General features: G+C 46.0%; 1 protein-coding gene across 4 annotated transcripts in view; it reads right to left on the reverse strand.

Moving 5' to 3' along the window:
- ndc1 (NDC1 transmembrane nucleoporin) overlaps positions 1 to 12,626 on the reverse strand; it is a 29,420-nt gene that overhangs the window by 13,904 nt on the left and 2,890 nt on the right. For 3 of the 4 annotated variants that reach the window (XM_029706088.1, XM_029706085.1, XM_029706084.1), the window contains exons 2-8: positions 9,526 to 9,646; positions 9,113 to 9,214; positions 8,633 to 8,807; positions 5,943 to 6,075; positions 2,955 to 3,063; positions 2,822 to 2,873; positions 1,966 to 2,098 (exon numbers count right to left, since the gene is read on the reverse strand). In XM_029706088.1, coding sequence (XP_029561948.1) covers positions 1,966 to 2,098; positions 2,822 to 2,873; positions 2,955 to 3,063; positions 5,943 to 6,075; positions 8,633 to 8,807; positions 9,113 to 9,214; positions 9,526 to 9,646 — 825 coding nt within the window. The remainder of the gene's footprint in view (positions 1 to 1,965; positions 2,099 to 2,821; positions 2,874 to 2,954; positions 3,064 to 5,942; positions 6,076 to 8,632; positions 8,808 to 9,112; positions 9,215 to 9,525; positions 9,647 to 12,626) is intronic. The other variant, XM_029706087.1, reaches the window with a different exon arrangement.

The raw sequence follows: 12,626 nt of genomic DNA on the forward strand, positions 1-12,626 counted from the left end.
CAGACTGGTAGAGAAGCAGCCAGTCAGTCCAGGTCCAGACTGGTAGAGAAGCAGCCAGTCAGTCCAGGACATCCTCATGTTCAATATGGCAGTCTAGTAATCTGAGTAAAAGCACACTGACCAGAATAGTAAAACATAACCAACAAAGTAATTGGTCGACCACAGGCTTCCCTCTGGCCCGGCGCTTCAGAATGACCACGGCCAAGAACAACGTGTTCAAACATTCATTCCTTCCTTCCTTGTGCTGTGATGTATAGTACCAGGTGAAGGTTAGGAGGAGGGTTAGAGGTTAGGGTTAGGGTCCTGAGGAGCAGTACAGTGATGTATAGTACCAGGTGAAGGTTAGGAGGAGGGTTAGAGGTTAGGGTTAGGGTCCTGAGGAGCAGTACAGTGATGTATAGTACCAGGTGAAGGTTAGGAGGGTTAGAGGTTAGGGTTAGGGTCCTGAGGAGCAGTACAGTGATGTATAGTACCAGGTGAAGGTTAGGAGGGTTAGAGGTTAGGGTTAGGGTCCTGAGGAGCAGTACAGTGATGTATAGTACCAGGTGAAGGTTAGGAGGGTTAGAGGTTAGGGTTAGGGTCCTGAGGAGCAGTACAGTGATGTATAGTACCAGGTGAAGGTTAGGAGGAGGGTTAGAGGTTAGTGTTAGGGTCCTGAGGAGCAGTACAGTGATGTATAGTACCAGGTGAAGGTTAGGAGGGTTAGAGGTTAGGGTTAGGGTCCTGAGGAGCAGTACAGTGATGTATAGTACCAGGTGAAGGTTAGGAGGGTTAGAGGTTAGGGTTAGGGTCCTGAGGAGCAGTACAGTGATGTATAGTACCAGGTGAAGGTTAGGAGGGTTAGAGGTTAGGGTTAGGGTCCTGAGGAGCAGTACAGTGATGTATAGTACCAGGTGAAGGTTAGGAGGGTTAGAGGTTAGGGTTAGGGTCCTGAGGAGCAGTACAGTGATGTATAGTACCAGGTGAAGGTTAGGAGGGTTAGAGGTTAGGGTTAGGGTCCTGAGGAGCAGTACAGTGATGTATAGTACCAGGTGAAGGTTAGGAGGGTTAGAGGTTAGGGTTAGGGTCCTGAGGAGCAGTACAGTGATGTATAGTACCAGGTGAAGGTTAGGAGGGTTAGAGGTTAGGGTTAGGGTCCTGAGGAGCAGTACAGTGATGTATAGTACCAGGTGAAGGTTAGGAGGGTTAGAGGTTAGGGTTAGGGTCCTGAGGAGCAGTACAGTGATGTATAGTACCAGGTGAAGGTTAGGAGGGTTAGAGGTTAGGGTTAGGGTCCTGAGGAGCAGTACAGTGATGTATAGTACCAGGTGAAGGTTAGGAGGGTTAGAGGTTAGGGTCCTGAGGAGCAGTACAGTGATGTATAGTACCAGGTGAAGGTTAGGAGGGTTAGGGTCCTGAGGAGCAGTACAGTGATGTATAGTACCAGGTGAAGGTTAGGAGGAGGGTTAGAGGTTAGGGTTAGGGTCCTGAGGAGCAGTACAGTGATGTATAGTACCAGGTGAAGGTTAGGAGGAGGGTTAGAGGTTAGGGTTAGGGTCCTGAGGAGCAGTACAGTGATGTATAGTACCAGGTGAAGGTTAGGAGGAGGGTTAGAGGTTAGGGTTAGGGTCCTGAGGAGCAGAAGGTTACACTCCGATCAGACCGACAGCGTCATTGCATCAATTCTACGTAATAAAATCTGCAGTGAAACTCATTTCATTATCTAATCCAACATTTTGATTGGATGTGTGAGCGACAACAGATCAACATTCACCCTTTTTCCTACTAAATTCCTGTCAAGTCTCCTCGTACGATTTAATGTCTACGACGAGATAAATCCAATGTACGCAGCACACAGAACGCACAGCAACTGTACCCCCCCCAAAAAAATAAACGCAACGACTCTGTCGGTCTGATCGAGGAGTTACGGGGGGGGGGGGGGGGGGGGGGGGGGGGGGGGGGGGGGGTCATGGGAGTTATATGTACCTCGGTAACAAAGATCCTGAAGAGGAGAACTGTGATGTACCAGGTGAGGAGGAGGAAGGTCCCACTGATCCACAGGTGGTACAGGAGGGACAAGTCCAATAGACTGGACACACTGTCCAGGGAATGGATTGAACTGGGAGGAGGGGGGGGGGAAAGACCAGAACACTTCTGTCATCTGTTTAGTCGGTCTTGATGCATGTACCAGTCCATTCCACTGGACTGCTGACATGTCCAGTTCCCACATGGAAAATCAATGTAGGACTTAAAATACATTAGGAAAGGAATATGAGGAGGCTAAAGAGAGCAGCCTAGCAGGTGGGGGGGGGGGTCAGCAGCCTAGCAGACCAGGGGATAGACAGGGGGGGGGGGGGGGGGGGGGGGTTAGCAGCCTAGCAGACCAGGGGATAGACGGGGGGGGGGGGGGGTTAGCAGCCTAGCAGGTGGGGGAGGGGGGGGGTTAGCAGCCTAGCAGACCAGGGGATAGACAGGGGGGGGGGGGGGGGGGGGGTTAGCAGCCTAGCAGGTGGGGGGGGGTCAGCAGCCTAGCAGGTGGGGGGGTAGACGGGGGGGTCAGCAGCCTAGCAGACCAGGGGGTAGACGGGGGGGGGGTCAGCAGCCTAGCAGTCGAGGGGGTAGACGGGGGGGGGGGGGTCAGCAGCCTAGCAGGCGAGGGGGGAGAGGGGGGGGGGGGGGGGGGGTCAGCAGCCTAGCAGACGAGGGGGTGGGGGGTGGGTCAGCAGCCTAGCAGACGAGGGGGTAGACGGAGAGGGTGGACAGGGGGGGGGGGTCAGCGGGGTAGACGGGGGGGGGGGGGTAGACGGGGGCGTCTGATTTAAATAATATTATGGAGGTTAACCAGTTGATGTTGAGGTCTAGCGTTCTACAGATCCAGGCTCGTGGTGCATATCCTGAAAAGACAGACAGATAAAGACATCACTATCTGTTGACTACAGAATGGTTGGAAGACACACACAGCCATGTCTCCTTACCCATGAAGAAATACAGGACAAGGAAGTTCCTGAGACAGTAGAGAGCCTGAACAGCACTGGCCTTCACCACTAGGGGCAGCGCTCCCTTGAAGCGGAGGTACTTGTATTGCTGAAACATGAAAGCAGAGCAGTGGAGGCGGCTGAGGGGAGGAGGGCTGATAATAAGGTCTGGAAAGGAGTAAATGGAATGGTAGCAAACAAAGACGTGTTTTTTTCCCCCCCATGTGGTTGATTCCGTTCCATCGACTCCATTCCAGACCTTATTATGAGCCGTTCTCCCCTCCGCAGCTTGGAGGAGAACATGGCACTTCCTGATGTCTCATAACAACATAGTGCTATCAAAAAGGTAACAAAAACTACAATACCCAACAGTAGTAGCAGACATTGATGGGTTATGTTCAGTAGAGCCCACTGTAGGAAAACATTACGCAACTGAAAACAATATGCCACGTTGTTATTGGACAGGTTCCGGTAGCATCTGTTTCACTTTCAACATTTTGTATCTACTGAACACAACCCAGCAGTGTAACAGTCATCCGTTATCTTGTAGTTTTAGACACCGGGCGTTTCTCTGGGAAGAGGGGACAGGAGTTCTACCTACCTGGGTCCAGTTTCCCGATAGAGCTTAAGCTTACGAGTGTTAACGATGCAGCGTTCCTACAACGGACGAATATGTAGCATGCGTTTCCCCAAAACACGCAGAGAACGTTCGCCATGTTTCAATACTGATGCCAGATCAGCTCCTAGAGATATTACCACCTAATGGCTGCAATACTGACGCCAGATCAGCTCCTAGAGAGATATTAGAGATCTTAGTAGCCTACAAACAGATCTCAGCATAACACTTATTTCAAAATGAAGGAAATATATCGGCCTATAGGTCTACTGCATACATTCTTATAATGCATATTTGTAATCCTTTGCCTGTTCAATTGCAAAATTGTCACAGACAGATAAACAGCATGCAGTCGGAAAGTACTCAGACCCTTCACTTTTTCCACATTGTTAAGTTACAGCCTTATTCTAGAATGTATTACACTGTGTTCCCCTCCCCTCAGTTTACACACACAACCCCGTAATGACAAAGCAAAAACAGGTTTAAAATGTTGCAAATGTATTGAAAATACAAAACTGAAATATAACATTTACGTAAGTATTCAGACCCTTTACTCAGTACTTTGTTGAAGCACCTTTAGCAGCGATTACAGCCTTGAGTCTTCTTGGATATGACGCTACAAGCTTGGCACACCTGTATTTGGGGAGTTTCTCCCATTCTTCTCTGCAGATCCTCTCAAGCTCTGTCAGGTTGGATGGGGAACGTCGCTGCACAGCTATTTTCAGGTCTCTCCAGAGATCGGGTTCAAGTCAAGGCTCTGGTTGGGCCACTCAAGGACATTCAGAGACTTGTCCCGAAGCCACTCCTCTGTTGTCCTGAGCAGGTTTTCATCAAGGATCTCTGTACTTTGCTCCGTTCATCTTTCCCTCGATCCTGACTAGTCTCCCAGCCCCTGCTGCTGAAAAACATCGCAAAGCATGATGCTGCCACCACCACCATGCTTCACCGTAGGGATGGTGCCAGGTTTCCCCCAGACGTGACGCTTGGCAGTCAGGCCAAAGAGTTCCATTTTTGTTTCATCTGACCAGATAATCTTGTTTCTTATGGTCTGAGAGTCCTTTAGGTGCCTTTTGGTAAACTCCAAGCAGGCTGTCATGTGCCTTTTACTGAGGAGTGGTTTCCGTCTGGCCACTCTACCATAAAGGCATAACTGGTAGAGTGCTGCCGAAATGGTTGTCCTTCTGGAAGTTTCTCCCATCTCAACAGAGGAACTCTGGAGCTCTGTCAGAGTCCCCATTGGGTTCTTGGTCACCTCCCTGACCAAGGACCATCTCCCCCGATTGCTCAGTTTGGCCGGGCAGCCAGCTCTAGGAAGAGTATTGGTGGATCCAAACTTCTTCCATTTAAGGATGATGGAGGCCACAGTGTTCTTAGGGACCTTCAATGCTGCAACAAAAAAAAAGGTCTGTACCCTTCCCCAAATCTGTGCCTCGACACAATCCTGTCCTGGAGTTGTACGGACAATTCCATCGACCTCATGGCTTGGTTTTTGCTCTGACATGCACTGTTAACTGTGGGACCTTAAATAGACAGGTGTGTGCCTTTCCAAATCATGTCCAATCAATTGTATTTACCACAGGTGGACTCCAAGTTGTAGAAACATCTGAAGGATGATCAATGGAAACAGGATGCACCTGAGCTCAATGTCGAGTCTCATAGCAAAGAGTCTGAATACTAATGTAAATAAGGTATGTTTTTTTATTTGTAACAAAAATAAAAACTGTTTTCGCTTTGTTATTATGGGGTATTGTGATGTCATTATGGGGTATTGGGTGTAGATTGATGAGGACCATTTTTTATTTAATCAATTTTAGAATGAGGCTGTGTAACGTAACAAAATGTGGAAAAAGTGAAGGGGTCTGAATACTTTCTGTACTGTATATGTTTATATACGTTTAGCGGAGATCTTCTGAAGGGCAAAAAAAAAGCATCTAACGACTCAGCTGGTCTGAAGTAGTCGATTAATAACAAGCAACTTTATCAACCTAGCCAGCCAGCCAGCCAGCCAGCCAGCCCGCCAGCCCGCCCGCCAGCCCCCCAGCCAGCCCGCCAGCCAGCCAGCCCGCCAGCCAGCCCACCCGCCCGCCCGCCAGCCACCCAGCCAGCCCACCCGCCAGCCACCCAGCCAGCCCGCCAGCCCATAGAGAGAGCATTGAAGGTTTAGTAAACGACTTGAGCTGCAACAGATTTCCACAAATTGTTGCTAACCTAACTATAAACGACATAATGAAACATCTGTTCACAAAAAAATATTGTTCTCACATAGTGGTATTTAACCCTAAAAATCACAGGAATTCGTGGTTTTGGGTAGACTTTAAATTGAAGATGCTTTTTGGGACACCGGACCCAGGATAAAAACAGATAGTACGTACCTGCATGGTGTGGAAAGAAACGTAGTTCATGTTGTAGACCACTCCCACCAGGCTGTGGCTATAGCCAATGAAGGCCCCCACCAGCAGCAGCACCAGGTGGTATTCATTCAGGCACATCTCAGGACCACTACTACTGTAACCAACACAACAGATAGATATATTTGAACGGAGCTTTGCTCAATGATGAGGCATCGAAAGAAGAAAAAAGGAAAAAAGAAATCAAACCAAAAACTATTTAGCAACAAATTCAATACCTTCTAGACAATTTCCTGGACAAAATGATTCACTGTAATAGTTAAGGTGTAAACTTGGCAGAAGATAACATAAACAGTATATTTGACTTCTCAGCTTCCCTATCAAATCTAAAAATGTCAACAAAATTAACAATGACAAATGGTTTGTTGAAGAATGCAAAAACCTAAGAAAGAAAGAAACAGAGACCCAGATAACCTGAGTCTACGCCTTCACTATGGTGAATCACTAAAACAATACAGAAATACACTACGGAAAAAGAAGGAACAGCACGTCAGAAATCAGCTCAATGTAATTGAAGAAACAAAAAAGGCAAAAAGTCTTGTCATGTTTCGTTGATTTCAAAAAAGCCTACTACTCAATTTGGCATGAGGGCCTGCTATGCAAATTGATGGAAAGTGGTGTTGAGGGGGGGAACATACGACATTATAAAATCCATGTACGCAAACAAGTGTGAGGTTAAAATAGGCAAAACATCTTTCCACAGGGCCGTGGGGTGAGACGGATGCAGCTTAAGCCCCACCCTCTTCAACATGTAGATCAAAATATTGGCGAGGGCACTAGAACAGTCTGCAGCACCCGGCCTCACACTACTAGACTCGGAAATCAAATGTCAACTGTTTGCTGATGATCTGGTTCTTCTCTCCCCAACCAAGGAGGACCTACAGCAGCACCTAGATCTTCTGCACATATTCTGTCAGACCTGACAGTAAATCTCAGTAAGACACAAACAATGGTGTTCCAAAAAAAGGTCCAGTTGCCAGGACCACAAATACCATCTAGACACCGTTGCCCTAGACTAGAGCACACAAAAAACAATAAATACCTCGGCCTAAACATCAGCACCACAGGTAACTTCCACAAAGCTGTGAACGATCTGAGAGACGAGGCCAGAAGGGCCTTCTATCCCATCAAAAGGAACATAAAATTCAACATACCAATTAGGATCTGGCTAAAAATACTTGAATCAGTTATAGAACCCATTGCCCTTTATGGTTGTGAGGTCTGGGGTCCGCTCACCAACCAAGAACTCACAAAATGGGACAAACACCAAATTGAGACTCTGCATACAGAATTCTGCAAAAATATCCTCTGTGAACAACGTAAAACACCAAATAATGCATCCAGATTAGAATTAGGACGATACCCACTAATTATCAAAATCCAGAAAAGAGCCGTTAAATTCTACAACCACCTAAAAAGAAGCGATTCCCAAACCTTCCATAACAAAGCCATCACCTACAGAGAGATGAACCTGGAGAAGAGTCCCCTCAGCCAGCTGGTTCTGGGGCTCAGTTCACAAACACAAACAGACCCCACAGAGCCCCAGGACAACACAAAAAAACAGTGCAAACTAGAATGCTATTTGTCCCTAAACAGAGAGTACACAGTGGCAGAATACCTGACAGCTGTGACTGACCCAAACTTTAGGAAAGCTTAACCTCCGGTCAAACGTATGACCATATTAGTACCACATATTTCCCCCCAGAATACACACCCACAAAAAATTTGAAAATAAATTGACAAACTCCCATATCTACTGGGTGAAATAGGTAGGTAGCCTAGTGGTTAGAGCGTCGGGCCAGTCACCGAAAGGTTGCTGGATTGAATCCCTGAGCTGACAAGGTAAAAATCTGTCATTCTGCCCCTGAACAAGGCAGTTAACCCACTGTTCCCCGGTTGGCCGTCATTGTAAATAAGAATTTGTTCTTAATTGACTTGCTTGGTTAAAAAAAGTTTCAATTAAAATTAAATACCAGTGTTTCATCACAGCAGCAAGATTTGTGACCTGTTGCCACAAGAAAAGATCAACCAGTGAAGAACGAACACCATTGTAAATACAAACCATGCATATTTATTTTCCCTTTCGGAATTTAAGTATTTGCACATCATAACACTGTATATATACACACACACATATATAATGACATTAGAAATGTAATTATTCTTCTGGAACTTTTGTGAGTGTAATGTTTACTGATCATTTTTTATTTCCCTTTAGTTTATTATCTATTTCACTTGCTTTGGCAATGTTAACTTATGTTTCCCATAAAGCCCTTAAATTGAATTGAATTAAATTGAGATAAAAGGAATATTACAACTAAACTCTCAACTTATGAGGATAGTATTTTTCACTCATACAGGGGGGAAAAACAAGTATGTTTCACTAAAGTTAACTGGAGGTCAACCAACCTCAACCAAAATATTGACCAAATAAACAGCATAAAGGTGTATGCAGGAACTGGCCAACCAGGCTGGTAGTTTTACCGTGTCCAACATGTGCTACTTGTTAATGAAAAGTACAACACTTCCCTAGCCGGTAGCTAGTTTGACTCGTTCTACTAGCCCAGTCTGAAAAGTACTAGCCTGGCGCCATCTTCATTTCCATCCCTGTGTGTATACCAGGTAAACCTAAAACATGTTGTGTGGTGTCTCACCTCTCATCCTGTGTACAGGGGTGCCCCAAGGACCGGTAGCGCCCTCCAATGGTGAAGGCACAACACCAAGCTACTACAACACCCATGATGCAGTGCACCAGTGAGTGGACGAACTGACGGGGGTGGAGCACCTGACCCAGGAGGGCGATCTTGGAACAGGCGATGGATGGGACGACTGGTGGGAATCAAACAAACAATAAATAAAACAGGGTGAATGCTGGGACTGTGTTGTCCCAGGACATTGGCACCACCATAAACAGGGTGAATGCTGGGACTGTGTTGTCCCAGGACATTGGCACCTCCATAAAACAGTGAAAGCATCATTTCTATCCATTTTTTTCCTCTCCAGTAATTGTATTGTCTTGGTTCCACCCACGAACCCTGATTGACTCTCAAGAGATGCCGTGCAGCAATCCCCCTCTGGATCCTTCCACTCAGAAGTGCGATCCCCTGGGAGAAACCCTTCATAGACTGGCTCACCTGTATAATACTCCAGGTTGAAGAAGCCCACCAGCAGCACCACTCCACAGAGCAGAATGAAGGAGAAGATTGCACTGGTACTGGTTAATAGGGACAGGCATTCTGGAACGAGACATTACAATAATGAGTAGGCTGCTGAATACCTATATATACCCATCTACTGGCACTGGTCAACAAGGCCAAGCATTCTGGAACGAGACATTACAATAATGTGATTACAAGCAGTCTCCGACATAACTGTCTTAGCTGGCTACACAGCCAGAGAACGACTACAGTAAGGTAGGTTAGTCTGACTGGCTACACAGCCAGAGAACGACTACAGTAAGCTAAGTTAGTCTGACTGGCTACAGTAAGCTAATACATATTGACATTGTGTACAAGGTGAGCGTATTGGCGTATGAAAAGGTTCTTACCTGAGATCCAGAGTATCGGGTGAAAGAGACTGATTCTGCTGAGAACGACAAACAGAGCTGTGGTGGGAAGCAGCAGCAGGACAGACCACGCCATACTGGCTACCGCTCTCCAGCAAATCACCTGGAAACACCACCATTCAGACATCACATTGGGAAGTGACTCTTATGTCATAATTGTGTTGCCTGAAGAAGAAACAAAGTTAGCCTGAATAAGCCTAGCTGAGGAACGCTGAACTCTGTTCTCTAACAGCGAGGTGGAGTTGAGTTCTGATCACCGGTCACGTGACTTGCTAGCGACAACATTGAGGCACCATCAATCAATGCTTGTAAAATTATTATTTTTTTTTTTTTTTAAACGGCAATTCTGAATACGATTACCTGTAACTATGTTTGTTCTGTACAATCGCATTCCTCCCATTGGGAGCTGAAATTCATACCTGAAAAATATATATTTAAAAACATTGCGAATACAACCAGTGACTTTTTCCTCATTTGTGTTGCTCAACTCAGTGAAATGGCACATAGTCGTACAGGACAAACGGAGGTACAGGTAAGGGTTTTCAGAATAGACATTTATACAAGCGTCGACTGACGGTGCCTCAATGTTGTTGCTAGTAAATTACACTCCACCTCGATATAAGAGAACAGAGTTGAGTGTTCTTCAGTTAGAATAAACCCGTCCCTCTACTAGGGTTGCAAAGGGTCGGAAACTTCCCAGTAAATTTCCAGAATTTTCCCATGGGAAGTTAAGCGCCCGGGAATTTGGGGAATGTTGCTTAAATTCATCAAAACAAGTTACGTTCACTGTTATAAGCTTTTTTTTTGAGGGATACACATGGCAATTCTAGGTCTTGTGGTATATTTTGGTTGAACTACCCTCAATTCAATGGAATTGCAACCCTCTGTATGCACAGTGCATTCTTCCATCACATGTACAGCTGATTCTCAAGATCTGGTACACTAATGAGATGCTATTGAACCCACACTACTACACTGTCTGAGCCAAGGACTACATGCTTTCTGGTAAGTTTGATTACAATACTGGGTGGGGTGAATATATTTTATATGACATATGATTTTTTGTTAACTAGTAAATAGTAGCCTACAGCAAAGTGTGGTTAAATCATTTCTAACTTGTTAACACTTTCTGCTAGTTAGTTTTTGCTACCATGTTGGTTTTAGCTTGCTTGAGCCTGCTGAGGAGTGTTAATTCACCTGTTTCCATACATGTTTCATTTCAAAACATCTTACAAAAGAGAGTTGTTTAATCTAACTGCTTAACTATTTATCTGTACGGGTTTTTTTGTACTAATTTTATTCCTAATCTTCACAGGAAAATGCCACGGGCACCATCTGATGTGTGGAGACATTTCACTGCAGCTAATGTAGAAGGACAAGCTGTGTACATTTGCAAATACTGTGCCAAATCATGTGAACAATGCAACAAAGATGCAGAATAATTTGGCCACGTGCATAAAGTTCCCTCAGCGCTCACAACAAGTAACATCTGACTAAAGTCCCTCTACTTCTATTGGAGGTGAAAATGATGAATCAGACACCTTATCAATAGCAACAGCTCATGGTCCTCTAGGAATAAGAAGTTTTTTTGACTTAATGGAGGAACATAGAGAAATGCTGATGAATGTCTTGTTCGAGCTGTGTATGCAACTGGTTCACCTCTGATGTTCACAGGCAATGTGTATTGGAAGAGATTTCTGAATGTTCTTCACCCAGCATACACCCCTCCAACCAGTATTCTACAAGAGCACAGACACAAGGGACAACAGACACACCGGTCTCTACATTGCAGATGAGCTGAAGGAAGTCATCAATGACCTTGGACCACAGAAGGTATTTGCACTGGTGACAGACAATGCTGCGAACATGAAGGCTGCTTGCTCTAAAGTGGAGGAGTCCTACCCTCACATCACACCCATTGGCTGTGCTGCTCAAGCATTGAATCTGCTCCTCAAGGACATCATGGCACTGAAAACAATGGATACACTCTACAAGAGAGCCAAGGAAATGGTTAGGTATGTGAAGGATTATCAAGTTATAGCAGCAATCTACCTCACCAAGCAAAGTGAGAAGAATAAGAGCACCACATTAAAGCTGCCCAGCAACACCCATTGGCTTGGTGTTGTCATCATGTTTGACAGTCTCCTGGAGGGGAAGGAGTCTCTCCATGAAATGGCCATATCACAGTCTGCCGATATGGACAGCCCCATCAAGAGGATCCTCCTGGATGATGCATTTTGGGAGAGAGTGGTAAGCAGCCTGAAACTCCTGAAACCTATAGCAGTAGCCATTGCACGGATTGAGGGAGACAATGCCATCCTGTCTGATGTTCAGACTCTGCTTGCAGATGTAAGAGAAGAAATCCGTACAGCCCTGCCCACTTCACTGTTGCTCCAAGCAGAGGAAACTGCAGTTCTGAAATACATCAAAAAGCGTGAAGACTTCTGTCTGAAGCCCAAACATGCCGCAGGGTACATGTTGGACCCGAAGTATGCTGGCAAGAGCATCCTGTCTGGTGCAGAGATCAACAAGGCCTATGGTGTCATCACTACCGTGTCTCGCCACCTTGGCCTGGATGAGGGCAAGGTTTTTGGCAGTCTGGCGAAGTACACTTCCAAGCAAGGGCTTTGGGATGGAGATGCAATATGGCAGCCGTGCCAACATATCTCATCAGCCACCTGGTGGAAGGGACTTTGTGGATCTGAGGCTCTTTCCCCTGTTGCCTCCATCATCCTACCAACATCAGCCACCTCAGAGTGCAACTGGTCCTTGTTTGGGAACACACACACACACACACACACACACGCAACAGGCTGACCAATACAAAGGTGAAAAATTGGTGGCCATCCAGTCAAATGAGGCTTTTTGAGCCTGACAACGAGCCATCCTCAACAAGGTTGGAAAGGGACAGTGAAGATGAGGCCTTAGAGTCTGATGTTCAAGAGGTGGACATTGAGGAGGTCCAGGGAGAAGACATGGAAGCCTGAGAGGAAGACAACCAAAGCTTTAGTTTCTAGACTATCATTTTACAGATGTCGAAAACATTTTTGGGAGATGTGATGAATCATTGGGGATCATTCAAT

Source organism: Salmo trutta, chromosome 21 (genome assembly GCF_901001165.1).
Source record: "Salmo trutta chromosome 21, fSalTru1.1, whole genome shotgun sequence".
Classification (NCBI taxonomy): Eukaryota; Metazoa; Chordata; class Actinopteri; order Salmoniformes; family Salmonidae; genus Salmo; species Salmo trutta.